The sequence below is a fragment of the Lepidochelys olivacea genome (assembly GCF_965140295.1).
Source record: "Lepidochelys olivacea isolate rLepOli2 genome assembly, chromosome: 5".
Taxonomy (NCBI): domain Eukaryota; kingdom Metazoa; phylum Chordata; order Testudines; family Cheloniidae; genus Lepidochelys; species Lepidochelys olivacea.
Window position 1 is genome coordinate 10,127,694 of NC_140415.1, and position 19,396 is coordinate 10,147,089.

Genomic DNA, 19,396 nt, shown 5'->3' on the forward strand with positions numbered 1-19,396 from the left:
ATCAGTTAAAACAAATCTTTGTCCAGCATTGCAATGCTTCATAGCCCTGTGCTGGGTCACTGGCTCAGAGAAGATTTTAAGGGGAGTATCACCTACTAAATCTCCAATTCCAACTCCTGTGGCATTTTTGTTTCTTGGATGTTTCCCAACCATTTACTGATCAAGTCTAACCCAGTTTTGTCTGCTATCTGTTGAGATCACATAGCAAAGTGGCTTTAGGATTATATTGCAATTTTCCTTTTACTTTCTTCGGTAGCCAGCTGAGCTCACAGTTCAGGTGGGCCTGCAATAAACAGAACAAAGATATGATATTGTTTTGCCCTTTATTCATTTCCTTCATGCATTGAATTTAAATAGTGAGCAGCTTCTTCTGTTTGTCTCCATGTCTTCATCCATGCTATCCCTTGCTCACAAAAGGGCCTTCCTTATTTCATCCTCATGGTCTGTCTCCTCCCCACAGTCAAGTTGCTTATGAAGACTATAAGAAACATACTGCCATTGCCATGCTTGAGGGTAACTGAAGTCTAGCTTTCTTGTCATAATCATATGTATTTATTAACGTAACTGTTGTTCTCTTTCCCCCTATTATTGTCTGTTTTGGGGATGAGAATTGTGCCTCTTCTGTATTTGGAAAATTCCTAGCACACACTGGGTGCTACCAAAAATAATTTTATTATTAATGTACTGAAGGTACAATACAATTAAATAGTGGGAAGACTTTAAGCCCTTTTTGTTTTGTATTTGTATAGTGCCTGGCACCATGGGATCCTGGTCCTTGGCTTGGGCTGTAGATGCCTCAATAATACAATAACTTGAAGCCTTAAAAGACAGTCAGTCAATTTTTTATCCAACCTTTTAATCTTTGTCCAAGCTTCTCATTCTAGAACATATAAATCACGATAGGCAATATTTATATGGAATTATGTTTAATTTGATTCAATAGAAAAGCTGAATTTTTAAACATACCTCTCTGGAATCTAGGCAAAGAAATCCAACCAGATTTATCCTGTACATTTTGAACAGAGGATGTTCCTTTCTCTTGCTGAGTGACAGCCAACCAGTAATAACTTTAAAAGCATACAGAGGAATGTTGGTGTACTTCAAATTCCAAAAATGAGGTTGTATATAAGTTGCACAAGCTTAACGTCTTTGTTTTTAATGTCTCTGCAGTAGGCACTCTATTCATAGAATCATAGAATATCAGGGTTGGAAGGGACCTCAGGAGGTCATCTAGTCCAACCCCCTGCTCAAAGCAGGACCAATCCCCAATTAAATCATCCCAGCCAGGGCTTTGTCAAGCCTGACCTTAAAAACTTCTAAGGAAGGAGATTCCACAACCTCCCTTGGTAACGCATTCCAGTGTTTCACCACCTTCCTAGTGAAAAAGGCTTTTCTAATATCCAACCTAAATCTCCCCCACTGCAACTTGAGACCATTACTCCTTGTTCTGTCATCTGCTACCACTGAGAACAGTCTAGAGCCATCCTCTTTGGAACCCCCTTTCAGGTAGTTGAAAGCAGCTATCAAATCCCCCCTCATTATTCTCTTCCGCACACTAAACAATCCCAGTTCCCTCAGCCTCTCCTCATAACTCATGTGTTCCAGTCCCCTAATCATTTTTGTTGACCTCCACTGGACGCTTTCCAATTTTTCCACATCCTTCTTGTAGTGTGGGGCCCAAAACTGGACACAGTACTCCAGATGAGGCCTCACCAGTGTCAAATAGAGGAACGATCACATCCCTCGATCTGCTGACAATGCCCGTACTTATACATCCCAAAATGCCATTGGCCTTCTTGGCAACAAGGGCACACAGTTGACTCTTATCCAGCTTCTCGTCCACTGTAACCCCAGGTCCTTTTCTGCAGAACTGCTGCCGAGCCATTCGGTCCCTAGTCTGTAGCGGTGCATTGGATTCTTCCATCCTAAGTGCAGGACTCTGCACTTGTCCTTGTTGAACCTCATCAGATTTCTTTTGGCCTAATCCTCCAATTTGTCTAGGTCCCTCTGTATCCTATCCCTACCCTCCAGCGTATCTACCTCTCCTCTCACTTTAGTGTCATCTGCAAACTTGCTGAGGGTGCAATCCACACCATCCTCCAGATCATTTATGAAGATATTGAACAAAACCTGCCCCAGGACCGACCCTTGGGGCACTCCACTTGATACCGGCTGCCAACTAGACATGGAGCCATTGATCACTACCCGTTGAGCCCGACAATCTAGCCAACTTTCTATCCGCCTTATAGTCCATTCATCCAGCCCATAACTTCTTTAACTTGCTGGCAAGAATACTGTGGGAGACCGTGTCAAAATCTTTGCTAAAGTCAAGGAACAACACGTCCACTGCTTTCCCCTCATCCACAGAGCCAGTTATTTCGTCATAGAAGGCAGTTAGATTAGTCAGGCATGACTTGCCCTTGGTGAATCCATGCTGACTGTTCCTGATCACTTTCCTCTCCTCTAAGTGCTTCAGAATTAATTCCTTGAGGACCTGCTCCATGATTTTTCCAGGGACTGAGGTGAGGCTGACTGGCCTGTAGTTCCCCGGATCCTCCTTCTTCCCTTTTTTAAAGATGGGCACTACATTAGCCCTTTTCCAGTCTGTTTCAGATATGAAACACACAAATTAAAGTATTTATGATTTCCCAAATCATCTGATCTGAAACTCCCAAATCTCTTTCCAGTACTACCTGTTCTTTGAGAAATTACGGGTTACTTTGCTACTGAGAGATTAGAAGTAACACCTTTGTATTAGTTTTGTTATAAGAGCCATACGTCAATGTTCATTAATCTTGCTTCTGGTACTACTGCATCTCAAGAAATAATTTTGTCATTTTATGATATTCCTTCTCACCTAGGTTGTAGCAGTCATTTTTTTATTGCAGCACTGAAAATCTGTCATGCAAGGATCTAGTGCTCAGCAACATTTGATCCTACTGTTAATAGCAGTCTAATTTTAATCTAGAATTGGTATATTTGAACAGAAATGTGTGCCGGTCTCCTCTCAAGAAAGGCAATAAATATTTAATCGTCATTACCAGCGTTTGGCTGATACAGCATTTTAACATCAGTAGCTTTAAGGCTCTCAAAGAGGACATTCTTCTACAAGCAGATTAAAAGGTGGATGGAGTAAGTGCTTGATTACAAGAATTGCACAGAGCACAGTTTAGCATTGCAAGGGTTTCATTTTTTCTTAGATAAATGTAGTTAACATGTTTGCTGAAGTGTCCTCACAATATCTCTGCACTGATTCAGGAAGGTACTTAAGCACGTGTATAACTTTAAGCATGACTAGTCTCATTGAAGTCAATTGGGAACTACTTGCTTGTTTAAAGTATCTTTCTGAATAGGGATCCTAGTGGCTTGGTAAAAGTTTGAAACTGTATAATGTAAAAAATAAGAGGCTTATTTAGAAAAAATGTTTGCATTAGGCAAGTAATAGACATATAAATGACCAACTGCTGTAAGGATGTTCTGGTGCCGAGCAATGAGTGAGTGATCTTTGTTTTCAGCTCTTGATTGTGATCAGTATGTGCATGATGGATTGTCAATTGTATAAATATGCCTGGGATGAAGGTGAAACTGTTTTTTCCTCTGATTCTTTTGGTCTTGCTGCCCCTTCATCAATGGGGTGACACTGATGGAAAGACGCAGCATTAAGCTAAAACCATACATTTTGCTCATCTGGTTTTTGCTTTTTTTTCTTGTTTTCTCTGAACAATTTGAACATTTTTTCCCACTCATAGGTTTACTTGTTAGCCTACCTTTTTCTTTCTTTTATATTTCTGAGATCGATTGCTTTTTCTGCTCTCTGACACCCACATTTTCTATCCAGAATTCAGTTGCTAGCGCACTTCAGGAAATTGGGTGGAGGGGGAGGGGAAAAGGATGTATTCATATCTTATAGTGATATATTTTCTGTTCCATCACTAGGGGAAATACTAAACAGCAACTATTCAATTAATATTTAGTAAATATTTTTTGACTTGGTAACTTGCTCTCAGGAATGTTAAAAGAACTGGCCAAAGAGTTCTCTGAACTTTTGATGTTGATTTTTAACACTTTTTGGAACTTCTTCAGTGTTCCAGAGGATGGAAAACAGCCAACGTGCCAATATTTAAAAAGACGACCAGGGTAATTATAACTGGTTAGCACAAAATCAGTCCTGGGTAAATTCAGGGAAAGACTGATATGGGATAGTCAATAAAGACCTAAAGGATGCAAATCAACATGATTTTAAGTAAAATGGGTCTTATCAAACTTGATGTTGATTTTTGACGAGATTAGAATTTTGTTTGATAAAGGTAACCCTTTTTATGTAATATACTTAAACTTTTGTAAGTCATTGACTTAGTCTTGCCTGGCATTCAGATTGAAAAAAGTAATACTATACAAAATCAGTGTAGCCTATGTTAAATGGATTAAAAACTGGTTAGCTGCTAGAGATAAAAAAGTAACTATAAATGGGGTATGTCTAGTGGGTTACCACAGATAATTGTTGGGTCTTTGTTGTTCAGTATTGTTATCAATGATTTGAAAGAAAATATAAAATCATTGCTCATAAAGCTTGCAGAGGAGACACACTTATTGTGGTAAATAGTGATGGGCTCAGATCAGTTATACAGATGACCATATTGGTTTGTACAGAGTGCTTATTTGAACAGTATGCATTTTAATAAAGCCAAATGCAAGGTCATACATCTGCTAACAAAGAATGAAGGTCACACTTACAAATTGCAAAACAGTGTCTTGCAGTGCAGTGATTCTGAAAAGGACTTTGAGGGTAATGGTGGCTAATCAACTGAACATGAGCTCCCAGTATGATGCTGTAGCTAATTGGGCAAACATGATCATGAGTGTATAAGCAGAGAAATATAACGTAGGAGTAGGGAAGTAATATCTCTCTACTGTGTCCAGTTCTTATGGTCCAGTCTTTAAAAAGGATGTTGATAAATAGGCAAGGATTCAGAAAAAAGCTACAGAAATATTCAGAGTCATGCAAACAAACATATAGGGAGAGACTTGAAAAACTCAGTATATATGTAGCTTATCCAAGAGTAGGTTAACAGATGAGTTGATCACAATCTATAAATACCTGTATGGAAAGAGATTTCTTATGATGGACAGCTCTTTAATCTAGCAGAAAAAGGTGTGATGCGATCCAGTGGTTGAGAGCTGAAGCTGGACAAATTCAGACTAGAAATAAGACAGTCTTTAAATAATGAGGATAGTTAATGACTGAAACAACTTACCTAGGGACAAAGAGGTTTCTCTGTCTCCTGAAGTCTTTAAGTGAAGACGGTGCCTTTCTAAAAAATATACTTATAGCTCAAAAAGTGATTTGCTTGTACAGAAATTCCTTGGGTTCTATGACCTGTGTTTTGCAGGAGGTAAGACTAGTGAGTACAATGATCCATTCTGCTCCTAATATCTATTAATTAGATGTGCAAGTGCTCATATTTGTTACACAACATTCTTTAGGACCACAAAATGAAGCGGTAAATTTGTACCAGCAAAATAAGAGACTGAACCTTAGCCCTTTCAAAATGTACCCTGTAGGCATACATTAGTCAAATTGTTGCAGAGACTAGTCACCCTGTGAAATTGCTACTGGGAATTTTAAACAGCAGGGCTAAGAGTGGTAGTGGTTAGAAGAGACAGTGTATTAGACTCCTTGGTTTTATTCTCAGGTGTACGGACTCACATGATCTTGGATAAGCCACCTGAGGCAATTTTATGCCAGCTGTACAAGGGCCCTGATTTTTCTGAGGTGCTGAGCACTCACAGTTACTGATGAAAGCTACTAGGTGGTCAACACATGAGAAAAATAGGCCAGATATTTAGGTGACTAACTTTAGGGACTTCCTTTGAAGATGTTGGCCTCGAAGTTGTTCACTCTGCACATCTGTGAAATGGTCATTTTAACCCAGCTGTTGTGAGGCTTAATAAATGCCCCCAAAGCACTTTAGGTTCCTTGGCCACCCAATGCTATTGAGAAGCAAGGTACTGTTTGCTAGTGTAGCTAAGCTGTTGCCAGCTGAATTAAAACAAAGGCTTGAATATAGGGAAGACATGTCTGTGCTTGGAAGACACTTCTGCAATTTTGCTATCTTGACAACTGCTGAACAATTCTTAACGAGATGGTCTCCATTTATGAAAAGTCATTGATTTCACCTTTATGAAATGTACATAAGTCAAGCTTTTGCGTGAGGTTGGGAAAAAGATTTTTACCTCGAAAAATGGATTTGGGGACACTGCTATAATAGTCTGCCTATCGCCCACTTCGTCTGTTCTTCCCGAGGTATAAGTTTCAAGGGTTGTTAAGGAAATATTAAAGGACATGGATATATCCTTCCGATAAAGTAATTGACACAGGCAGTATTCTTTTCCAAAACAAAATATCTATGAATTGATGTAAATAATAATCCCTAATACAGTCTAACCTAAAATCCTAAATGAAACACAAAAATCCCTGAGACGCAATCCCTTATTGTGAGTTAAAGAGCATTCAAACTACAATAGTATATAATTTAAATGATGCTAAGCAAAGCGATTTGTTACAAGTGGCCAGTTTGTAACACATTGCTGACAGCAGTTCTTAAATTGCTTTAAAGTTTAAGTAGATATGTTACAATTAATAACAGAATCGTATGCATTCTTATAAACACACACACGCTAACCCTATATACTATTCTACACTATACTAATACTCTAATTAAATGAATAACAGGCTTACTTTATAAATCCTTTTTGTATTCCTTTAAAAACCTGTTGCTGCACAGTTTCTGGTCAATCAACTTTACTCTGCTCCGATTTTCTTCTTTCTCTTTCTCTCTCTCTGCAGCAGCTTTTCTGGCTTCTTTCCATCAGCTTTTTCTCTGGCTCATCTTCCTGGCTTTTGTCTTCTTCCGATTGTCTCTCTCTCTCTCGCTGACTCAGACTCAGACTCCAAAACTGCCTCCTGGCAGCTGGCCTTTTGTGCTACATTGTAGCTACATTTGTATCTCCCTCCGAATATATCTTTCTGTTTTAGAAGCAGTTACCTCACTCACACATGCCCAGTATCAACCATTACTTCAGAGTTCTGATTGACAGCTCTGACCTTTAAAACAAGTTCTGACTGATATGAGTGGGCTCTGATCAGCTAGGTGCTCAGTTAACTGACCTCTCTCACCCCTTACTGCACATGCTCATTGTTTTCATTTACCTCAGAGCTGTGATTATGCCTGTCCCCACACACACACACACACACACACACTCTTGGCTTTTTGCCAGGGCACCATTTAGAAATCCTAGGTTATCACTGAGCATGCTCAGGGTCTGCAGTGTTCATCTCAGGGTGGGGTGATTTTTGCTTATTCAGAGTAGAGGTAAGAAAAACGAAGTGGAAACTGGAGAATTTCTCTAGTAATAAAAGCTAGACATTTTGCTGCTTTGTCCTTAATTATAATGCTCTCAGCATTTAGTTTGTGTACAATTTGTAAGTACTGTGCAAACCGTTTTGGCACCATATTTAAAATATGCTGCTGTCAAAACAACAAATCATGTAAGAGTAGCAGTATCTCCAATCCACTGTTTACCTATGAAGGATGTAATCTGAGTTAATCAAATTCTCATCTACCATATGGAGATCAGTTTTCATAGGAGTAATGTGCTCATTCTTACACTGATTCCATATTCTTTACTTAATTGCTTTACAGTTTCAAAAAGACAGTTTATTCTAAATTTAACTTTAGGCAAAAGGAACTTTGCAGGCTTTCAGCAACTCTTAGGACCATCCAAAATATTTCAGCTGCATTTTCACAATAAAACAAAGAGCTTTTGCTCGTCTACATGTAGAGATCAAACTTGATGTGTCTCATAATGAATGCTACGCTTACTCATAGCCACTGTTTATGTAGGTTCTTGTAGTGACACCCATTGCTCTAGCTGAGCACTGAGTAGGCTGCCTGTTTTGAAACTCTGTGTTAATAGATTGGCCATTTCACCAAAATCAGATTTCCAAAACTTTTTTTTAAAAAACTTGATTTCAATTGTTGGGAGAAATTATTTTTGCTTTGGAATTAGATTATTGTAACACCGCCAAACCCTGGCCGTCAGCGTGCAGGATTGAACCAGGGACCTCTGGAGCTTAGTGCATGAGCCTCTACTGCATGAGCTAAAAGCCAAATGGCTGTTACCTAAGGCTGTAGAGCAGACTCATTTTATCTCTGTCTCTAAGTGGTCTCAGTGCCACTAGATGGGACAGAACAGCACACCCAGAAGGTGATTCAGTAATAGGATTTTCTTTCTATTTTAAATATAGCTGGTCTTTCAGATGTTTTCCCTTCTTCACCTTCCCCCCAAGAAATGCATATAGAACAATAGGATTGAATTCTTCTGCCCATAGATACTTGTTTGCAGCTCAGTTGTGCTTTGGGTTGCCAACCCTCCAGGATTGTCCTGGAGTCCCCAGGAATTAAAGATTATTCTTAAATCAAAGATAATGTCATGTGATGAAATCTCTGGGAATTCATCCAACCAAAGTTGGCAACCCCAATTGTGCTGAGTCCAGTGGCAGCTGTCTGTGCTGCTTGGAAGATGTTTGTATATAAATATAATAAAAATGGAATTCTACAATTACAGGGCCAGAGTTTTCTTTCTGCATAAAAGGGCTGATCTTTCTAATTTCTTCCTACCAGGTGCAGGACAAGTTCCGTTTGGACCTCTCTGATGAAGAAGCTGTACATTACATGCAGAGTCTAATTGATGAAAGTGTCCACGCTCTCTTTGCAGCTGTAGTAGAACAAATACACAAGTTTGCTCAGGTAAGATACTACAGACTGATGGGCTGTCTGTGGCCTCACGGTGAAAAGAGGGGTAGAGAGAGTGACTGACTGTGGGAACAGAGAGATGAACGTTTTGCCAGCCTGTGCTTTAAGGAGTTTTGAAATGGTTAAAAAATGTTAAGTTCAGAGCAGCTGCCCAAGTGATGGATGACATTACAGATACTGCTTTGCCTTAAGGTTCTGCAATTTTGTATGGTCAATGGCTCGACCAGGAGAGAGGAAACTTTTAAGGGCCTGCCATCTCATATTTTAGCAAGTTAAGGATTTCCCAAGAGTTTAGCTTTGAAGTGTATTTATTTGTAATTTTCATAGAATCATAGAATATCAGGGTTGGAAGGGACCCCAGAAGGTCATCTAGTCCAACCCCCTGCTCAAAGCAGGACCAATTCCCAGTTAAATCATCCCAGCCAGGGCTTTGTCAAGCCTGACCTTAAAAACCTCTAAGGAAGGAGATTCTACCACCTCCCTAGGTAACGCATTCCAGTGTTTCACCACCCTCTTAGTGAAAAAGTTTTTCCTAAAGTTTTTAAATTTTCTGCCTATGTAGTAAAGATTTGAAATCTTAAACAGCTTTAAGATTCACAGTTCACAAAACATGAGCTAGATAGTCCTTTGTATTATTTATACATTACGAAAATTAAATCAATAGAAAAAAAAGTTCAATAAGAGCAATCTTCTGTCAGTTATTCCTCTGTTAAATATACTGTGTGGTTACATTTGTCTTGTGACCAGCAGCCCCTTGTCTAGGTATGTCTTTCCCTGGCAGACTTCAGAAGCAGTAGAACACTGTGTTCAGCTGGGGACAGCCTTCTTAAAGACATGCCCCCAAAAAAGTCTTCCCTTTGCAGGAGCAAGTGAGCAGCTAAACTCTTGATTTGGAGAGTGCTGTTCAGTCCTGCAAGTAGTCTGTTTTGGCAGGCTCTGCATGGGTGGGTCCTTAGGGGTCAAGTCTACCTGTTGGACAGAGCTCTGTGCTGTCTCTGAATCCTGCAAGAGGAGGACCTGCCACTCCTGAGGATGATATCGCCAAGAAGAGAAATTTTAGCAAGTAAGACTAAAGTTCTCATTTTCCTACTCTTGCTTTGGTTCCCCCACAGCTACTGACTTTTGTTGATGGTGGCTTTTATTGCTGGCTTCTAAACAGTGTATTCCAACTAATTATCTTTACAAACCTCTGAAGCCTCCATGGGGGAATATTCTCCTTTCCTGCTATCATTTTTAATATCAGAATGCACACTTCCGTATGTGAAGAATGAAATTTTAGCCACATAAAGTGTATGTGCTAATGTGACTGTAGTCCGTTGTGGGTGTGATAAAATGACTAATACCATTGTGCAATAAAATCAAAAGCATTTTAGTTCATCTTTGAGATCATAATGTTTTTCTGACTTGTCTAGCTCACATTTATCAGGGATTTGTTTAAATCTGCCTGTTGGCCTAACCTATTAGTCTTATGAGGAAACTTGCAATTCAGAGAAGAATCAAGAAATGTTGATCTCAAAAAATCCAGTCAGGCTTCCAAATATTTTTAGAAAAAATTATTTTCCAAAAGAATGATCAAAATCAAATACAAACTGTAATTTTCATGTGCGGAGGACTGTTTCTATGGCTATCCTTTGGGCAAAAGATGTTCCACTTAATTCTCTTTTTGATGCAGACTCGTATCTTTTATTTTCAAGTAGTGTGTTACGCTATAGCAGAGGTAGTCAGTTATTTTTTGTCAAGGTCCAAATTTCTTGGTCAAAGTATAGTCAAGGTCCAGACTTGAGAAAATAATAATAATGATAATAAGTAAATAAAAAGATTTCAGGGTCCGTTCAAAAGCGTCTGGTGGTCCAGATTTGGCCCATGGTCCGCCTATTGACTACTCCTGTCGTACAGATTAAACAATATAAGCTTAACTTAATATATGTGTTTTTAAATTATGACTGTTTTTATATGTGAACAGAAGGAAAATGCAGAGAAAAAGAGAAATCTTTCATATTTGTACTTGGTCACTCTAGGTTACTGTAATTACTAGATGTCAGGCAATGATTGATTCCTTGTAAGAACTGAGCTCAGGGCCCTAAGGGTATGTCTACACTACCTGTCAGATCGGCGGGCAGCAATCGATCCAGTGGCGGGGGGGGGTCTATTTATCACGTCTAGTCTAGACTCAATAAATTGATCCCCAAGTGCTCTCCCGTCGACTCCTGTACTCCACCGCCGTGAGAGGCGCAGGCAGAGTCGACGGGAGAGCGGCAGCAGTCAACTCACCATAGTGAAGGCACCGTGGTGAGTAGGTCTAAGTATGTCGACTTCAGCTACGTTATTCACATAGCTGAAGTTGCGTAACTTAGATCGATCCCCCCCCAGTGTAGACAAGGGCTTAGAGTACAAGTATTAAGAAGCTATCACCTTAAGTTAAAGAATTGTACACTTTTTTTGGGTGGGGGAGTTGGTGTGACTACAACACTGATTTTGATTCTGAATGGACCCACATAGGTGTAAACAGATTTCTTTTTTTTAAAGTATTATGCTAGCCCTTTTGTAGACATGTCTGCAATAGAAGTTCATTTGTCTTAGATGGCTGTCAGAATTTCCCAGCTAGCTGCTAATGCATTTTCCAAGCAGCACTAATAAATCAGAGTTTGCAGATTTGATCTTGGTCATCCATTTAAAAAAAAAAATTAACTTGTTCATTCATAACTATTTTCTTAATTTACCCACTGTTTTTAAATTGCAGACGTGTTTGATGATAAAGCATTTAAAAGCTGGCTTAAATTGTGTTCAACAGGGCCTAAGGTTTAGCAGCACACACCCAGTTTTCATATTGATTGAGGGCTGTACCTGTAAGAGCCCCTGATTCAGGAAACTAATGGTTTCTAATAGGATGAGAAGTATATAGACTGCTGCTTTGTCCTTCACCTTGTTACTATGCCTATATATTGCAGCATATAGTGGAACTGATTCTGTGGGTGTAAGGATTATAACTTGCCCAAATTTGAGCAGATTTTCACAAGAATGGCAAAAGGCACATTCCTGACACAAAGGCCACCTCTGCCAAATTTCAAGTCCCTTTTCCATTGTGTAGGGCACACTAGAGCTCCAAAGAAAAACTGGTCAGAATTTTTAACATGTGTGTAACAATGTAATTTTCCCTAACTTAGTTCTTGGAAATGGCTGAACTGTTTTGGCTACATTTTTCTGCCCAAACAGTTAGTTTTGTCAAAATTATAAGCAAAACACAAGAGTCCCTTCTAGCCTTGGAATCTGTGAAACTGAACTGAAAACAAAGTCTTACAATGGAAAGTATCAGGCACCCTTAATCGGTAGTGTTACCAGCCTCATCTCTAATTCTGAGCTCCATATTTCCCCTAGATTCAGTATCTAGATTTTCCCAAGGTAAGTGATATTAGCCTAGGGTGACCAGATAGCAAATGTGAAAAATCGGGAAGGGGGTGGGGGATAATAGGAGCCTATATAAGAAAAAAGACCCAAAAATCGGGACTGTCCCTATACAATCGGGACATCTGGTCACCCTCTGTTAGCCTGTGCATGTAAACAGACTTAGTGCTGAATAGGCACTGGAGTATACTGGGTTTTAGTGCTTTGTAATACATAAGGAGTTCTAAATGTAGGACAAAATTCCTGCCACAGTTGCCTATTGTCTGAGATGCTGAGCACCTAGTTCTCATTGATTGGGAGTTGTGTGTGCCCAGTGCCTCTGAAAAACATGCACGTAAACCGAAAGGGCATGAGTGAGTAGAAAACAGTCTAAAACAAGTGAGGATGCATCTCATTAACAAACCTGGAGTGTGTGGTCATGGAAGCGGGAATCTTCCATGGAACAGATGGATTTTTAGCAATATTTTTGTAGAAGAGAGAGGGGTTAGAGTATGCTAATTAGGACGTTCTTCCAGGCTTGGGGTCTCATATGCAAAAAGGTCCAAAGCCATGAGAGGGCAGAGGGGACTGAAGGAGCAGTGAGGCATTGGTGGACTGGGGTGTGAGAACCCCAGTGTGAGACAATTTAAAAAAAAAAAAATTGTGATTGCAAAAATTATTCAAGGGAAATAATGTAAGAACCTCACCTCTAAGCTGTGTGTTATTACAATTGGAATTAGAGCATTCTTAGAACATAAGAATGGCCATATTGGGTCAAACCAAAGGTCTGTTTAGCCCAGTATCCTGTCTTCCGACAGTGGCCAATGTCAGGTGCCCTGGAGGGAATGAACAGAACAGGTAATCATCAAGTGATTCATTCCCTGTCGCCCATTCCTAGCTTCTGGCAAACAGAGGCTAGGGACATCATCCCTGCCCATCCTGGGTAATGCCATTGATGGAACCATCCTTCATGAATTTAGCTAGTTCTTGTTTGAACCCCGTTATAGTCTTGTCCTTCACAACATCCTCTGGTAATGTTTAATGCTTGTTAATCAGTTTAACTTTCTCTTTGTCTAGCTTTCTTTTTGGAGAAGTTGCTGTACAAAAATTATAGGACTTACCGCTGTAAAATAGTAGACAAAGGAACAATTAATACTCAATTAAATTGACAATAAACCAGTGATCTTGCACAATGGCCAAATTGAAGTTTTCAGTTTGTGCTTATGTCATAATATTGTTTTGATGAATTGCAAATAGTATTGTTCTAAATAGCAACTGAAAATACTGTCTAAAATTAGGCACTTGTTTAAACAGCAGATATTGGCATAAAGCCATGCAATTTTTTGTTTGAAATGCCCTTCAGTTCGTTGTTTGTTTATGCTTGTTTATCCATCTGTCGATTTATTTTTCTTCCCACCTCCAAAATGGACTTGCAAATACTAGTATGCAGTCTGTGCTGTTTGTTTCACCTGTTAATATAAGAGCTTTTAATAAGGTTGGTTATTGTAGTAACAATTGTATTTCAGTGCTCTTGCACACCACTTTGTGTGTGTGCGTGTGTGTATGTAAAACTCATGTTGTATGGAGAGAACTGATTATTTTGGCATCTGTTGTGTTACTGAGAAGCAGTGATATATATTGATATAAATGACAACATTTTAAAGAGACATGATTCAAAGAAGTTATGTTATGGAGACTCTTTGTTTGAAAACACGCCTGTTTTTTTTCTAATCTATTTGAACACCTGAGATCCTGTATAATTTTTTTTAATATCTCCATTTTCAGTATCTCAATCTTCTCTTGTTGAATGTCCCTTAAATACAGTTTGCCTCAAGAAAGTGTAATATATTTGTGTAGTAACTGTTCAAGAGAAGAGGATGCACATATTAATTTCAATTCACATTTATAAAGGACTAAATATCCTTGTCTCTGGAGATGGTTATTTTCATTTTAGCAGCAGTCCCCATGTCTATAGAGATTGAAAATAGTAGAAATGAGATTTGATCATTTCCAGTTGAGGAAGTTACCATATTATTTAATTCTTTTTTTTTCCTTATAAATTACAAACTCAGTCAGTTGCATTTCAGGATTGTTATGTTAAGCACTGTTCAGCATTTTCATGTTTGCAACTCTTCAGTACAGCTTTACAATTTTTTGTAGCAAAACAGTTCAAAGACTTAGTCACAGGGTTTTAATTTGGGATGAGTGGGAATAAGCTGCATTTAAATCATATTTGGGTGACTTGCTTTTGGGTTTCTCAAGCACTGTGGGCTTAGTTAGCAGCCTTGGCAGCATCCCATGTTGCATCTCAAATCTGTGGTAGATGGTGCCCCTTTCTCATTTTCTGCCAAGTTCCAATTTTGTTCTCCAATTTGGAAAAGCAAACCCTGTAAACCCAATGAAATGCCTCAGATGCCGGGGAGAAAGTTTTCATCCAGCACACACAATTTGTCAAGTGGAAAAACTAACATAAACAGAGTGTGTTTCATAGATATTTGTTCTGCTAAGGGTCATGAGGTTCACCTGCCTTTAAGCATTTTATGGAGTTGTGAAATCTACAGCCCAGAGTACAATTACACTTAACTGATTTTCTGCGAATATCAAAGCTGAATAAATGTCCTACTGTGTTTGTCTTCTTTTCTAGTATTGGAGAAAATAAACCCATCAACGGCTTTTGCTGGAAATGGAAATATCATCTAATGCTCAACAAGGAGACTTTCTTGAGCCATCTATGGACTTTTCAAGACAGCACCTGAAGGCGAGAACTGCTCATTTGATAGCACAGAGTGCTTGGAGGACAGGGGTCTCTGGGTTACCACTATTATAAGGTTAAAAATGACAATTATTTAGAAAACATGTATTTATTTCCCACTTTGGGCCTAGATGTTCCTGCATATATTACTTGTAAGATACTTAAGCCATGTAGGTAAAATAGGCAACTTCCTCCAATGTCATGGATGATTGGAAGAGGCTGCAGAAGAGAGATCCAGCACTTGCTGGTGAATTTATTTTTGTGTCTTGGTTACTATATTTTGGGACCTAGAAACTGAAGTCCATTGCTGCACTTAACTTGGACATTGATACATGCAGTGTGCAGCCTATAACGGTATATATTGTGATTTCTCATTAGCCTAAGAAACAGGATAATTGAACACCCCACCCCCAAACAAACACACACAACAGTTTTCACCTGGAATTAAAGTTTTTAATGGATTCATCTAACCGTTTCCCAATTTGGAAAGAAGTTCTCATATGGAAAGGACAATCATTCTTCTTTACTTTACAAAACGATATTTTTAATGGCTGATAAGTTAGCCAAATACAGGCACAGAATTAGAAATAATCAGTATGTAGCCCATGGCAGCGAGCCTGCCAGCCCAGCTCGATGGACTCATGCTAGTGCTGACTTGTGCTAGTACTCTAAAAATAGCTGTGTAGACAGCTCTTTGAAGTTGCGACTTCAGCTGGAGCTCAGGCTCCACAGCCTAGGGAGAAAGGGGTAGGCTTCAAACCCCAAGCCACAGTTCTGAAACGCTGTCCACACCGCTATTTTTAGAGAGCTAGCCTGAATCTGTCAACCTAAAGACTAGCCAGAAGGCACCGTGATAGGTTTAGTATAAGTTCATAGCAAAGTCTAACTTTAACTATGAACATCAATGTACAGTGACCACATGTAATATTTTCCTTGACTCTAATAAATTCTTCCTTGATGCAGTTTTGAGATGTCTCATTTAAGCTTTTGAATTTGTCCTTTCCTACACCGACTTGGCATCCTAAAGGATTGTGTTTGGCGCTCCTGGCTTAATACCAATACAGAAATGCTGTAAAAATAAGGCTACAAGAAAATGATCATGTCACACATAAGGATTTATGCTGAATCTGTTTGAATGATCAAGTATAATTAGCTTTTTATATGCATATGAACATTTTCAAAGGGCATGTATGGGTTTTTTTTTTTTTTTCATAAACATGTTTTAACAAAGAAGATAGGAGTAGAGAGGAAAGCCAGCTGGACTTCCACTTACAGAAATGAAAAAAAATCAACTGGTTTGAATCTCATGAATATCAAACACAGCTAATCTGGCTTTAGGCTGATTTCTGCTGGCTTACACCCAGACAAGGGGCTTTGATAGGAGAAAGTTGATGAAGTGAGCTATAGCTCACGAAAGCTTATGCTCAAATAAATTTGTTACTCTAAGGTGCCACAAGTCCTCCTTTTCTTTTTAGGGATAGAGCGCATCTATAACCTTATCTTGGTCAGATGGCCTTTAGAGTCAACACAGCTCAACTCCTCAGCAGCCAGGGGTGAAAGTAAGTTAAAGGACTTACCAATACACCGGAGTCCAGAGCAGAGGGCGTGGCCTCAACCGGAAGAGGCGTGGCCTAAACTGGAAGCGGCAGGACCTTAAATCCCCAGACCCTTTAAATCTTGATGTAAAGGGTCCGGGGCTCCAGCTGCAGTAGTGGTGGCTGGAAGCCCCAGGCCCTTTAAATCGCCCCCGAGCTACCAGCTGCAAAGGTGGCTGGGAGCCCCGGGGCTTGGGGGTGATTTAAAGGGCCCAGGGTTCCAGCTGCCGCTACCACAGCAGAGCCCCAGGCCCTTTAAATCACTGAGGAGCCCTGGGGAGCCTGGCGCTCTGGGCTCTGGCAGAGCTTTAAAGGGCCTGGGGCTCCGCTGTGGTAGTGGCTGCCAGAGCCCCAAGCCCTTTAAATCCCCGTCTGAGCCCTGCTCCCTGAGCCCTGGGGTAGTGGCGGCTGGGCTCCATCAGGGATTTATAGGGCCCGGGGCTTCAGCCACCGCTACCGCCCCGGCCCTTTAAATCCCCTCTGGAGCCCCGCAACTGCTACCCTAGGGGTTCGGCAGCAGGGCTCCAGAGGGGATTTAAAGGGCTGGGGTGGTAGCGGTGGCTGGAGCTCCTGGGCCCTTTAAATCCCCACCAGAGCCCTGCCGCCACTACCCCAGGGCTTTAAATTGCTGTCTGGGAAAGCTAGTCCTGGTACAGCGCACCGGCTCTTGCCGGTACACCGTACCGGGGCGTACTGGCTTACTTTCACCTTTGTCAGCAGCCTTTGCTGTCCTAGCACCTATGTAGCGCTGGCCACTGAGGATATGTCTACACTGCTATTAAAAATCTGCAGCATGTCCATGCCAGCTGACTTGGGCTCACGGGTCTGTTTAATTGCAGTGTAGCAGTGCATATTCTAAACCCCCATTGGCGTATCCCAGAACTTGGGCTGCAGCCCAAACATCTACACCACAATTAAACAACCCCGTCATCCATGCCCGAGTCAGCTGGCCCATGCCAGCCATGAGTTTTTAATTGCAGTGTAGACGTACCCTAAGTAAAGCTACCCTTACCTTGCAAAACTTACTGCTCCCGGAAAGAAACAGCAATACTGCATTTGCTCCCAGAAATTCCCCAGTAGAGCATGGAGCCAGGCTGTCAGAGGGAAGAGTAATTACTATGTCCCGGTCTGCTTTGGTGAATCTGGCCCATTGTGTGTTTTTTCTCTCCCCCCTCCCACCCCCAATTCATTCTCTCTGTAGGTCTACAGTGCTTTGCCCATCATCCTGAGATGTTTGGTATAGTTATGAGAATATAGGGACTACTGAGATTTCCAATTTTATTAGAAATTTTCTATTAAAAAATGCTTACGTTGAGTGTTTATCCTACTCGTACTTAAATTATCATACTCATACTTAAAGTTTATCCTACTTAAATTACTCATCCAGAATTTGTTAATTAGGAAAGTTGCCAATAGCCTAATTAATATTAAACTATATATGGAGATACTTAATATCAACTTCCATTTTATAAATGGCATAAAGAGTTAAATGAGTAACACATGTTATAAAGCATTAAAGCTCGGTGATTTTTTTTTTTTTTGGATGAAGAATTTATTTGCTGAAAAATGAAGCTTCTGGAGACCCACAACTATTTGTGAATTTCACATGAATTTGCTAAATAGGTTCGTCTGGGCTTTTTTCCTGGGATTTATATGCCATTCACAAGATGGAGGTATGAGGGAGGAGGAATTGGTGGTGGTCTCATAACTATTAGCCCAGTGGTTAGGGCACACATCTGGTATAAGGGACCCAGGGTCAGTTACCCCCTCTGCCTGGTGTGGAGAAGGGATTTGAATTTGGGTCTCCCACATAGCAGGAGAGCACCTTAGCCACAGGGCTAGGGGCTATTCGGGTGTCGATCTCTCCTGTTGCTATTCCACTTTTTATAAATAGTTAGACACTGGAGCAGGGATTTAAACTTGTGACTTCAATGTCTATGAATTGACACTATGAATGACAGTAATCACTGGGCCAGGGAAAAAGAGTGAGACTAACTCTATAGCCCACTAGTTAATGTGCTCATCACCACTTCTGTCTATTAAATCCCAACAGAATTTTTGGGGGGCGTATTTCAGAACTGCCAGCAAACTGAAAAATCAGTTGTTCACTCAGCTTGAATAAGCATGGGACACATATGAGTAGTATGTTATGGATGGTTATAAGCAACCTGTTGGACTGTGTAATTATAACAATTAACCATATATTAAAACATCTATTAATGTATTCATCCTTCATAAACTATAAATAGAATCCCTATTTCTAAATATAATACCTAGCTCTTTATATAGGCCTTTTCATCAGTAGACCTCAAAGCACTTTACAAAGGAGGTCTGTATCATTATCCCTGTTTTACATATAGGGAAAGTGAAGCACCAAGGTGATGTAACTTGCCCAAGATCACTAAGCAGGCCAGTGGCAGAGCCAGGAATAGAATCCAGCTCTTCTGAGTTCACCCACACAAAGCCTCCATCAAAGACAATGGGGCTCAAAGGTCTACCTGTATGGAGTCAGCTGCAGGATTGGGGCCTTTGTGTTTCTATAATGTACTGTTTCTCAATGTTGGAGTTAGTTAAAAGGACACTGTTGATCAGTTTTGGCCCCAAAGGTAGGCTTTTGAAAATCAAACTTTTACAAATCCAGAGGCTAATACAATGTTTTTTTAAAAAAAAATCCAATGAAAATCTTAATTAAAACAAAAAAAAGCTGTTCTGGTTTGCAACCCAAATATGGTAGCTTTGTGCCTAACAGAGACAGAAGGTGAAATTGCCTTTAAACTGTTCAGTCTGATTTAACAACCCATGAAGAGAGCAATGAAAAACAAAGCATCAATAGTGTATAATAAACTTTGTTT

General features: G+C 40.1%; 1 protein-coding gene across 2 annotated transcripts in view; it reads left to right on the forward strand.

Moving 5' to 3' along the window:
- Window positions 1–15,911, forward strand: part of PIK3C3 (phosphatidylinositol 3-kinase catalytic subunit type 3) — a 133,644-nt gene extending 117,733 nt beyond the window's left edge. The window contains exons 24-25 of one of the 2 annotated variants that reach the window (XM_084628052.1): window positions 8,685–8,810; window positions 14,842–15,911. In XM_084628052.1, coding sequence (XP_084484178.1) covers window positions 8,685–8,810; window positions 14,842–14,856 — 141 coding nt within the window. In that variant the 3' untranslated portion in view covers window positions 14,857–15,911. Of the gene's footprint in view, window positions 1–8,684; window positions 8,811–14,841 lie in introns of those variants that run through there. The other variant, XR_014711622.1, reaches the window with a different exon arrangement.
- The last annotated feature ends 3,485 nt before the right edge of the window (window positions 15,912–19,396 follow it).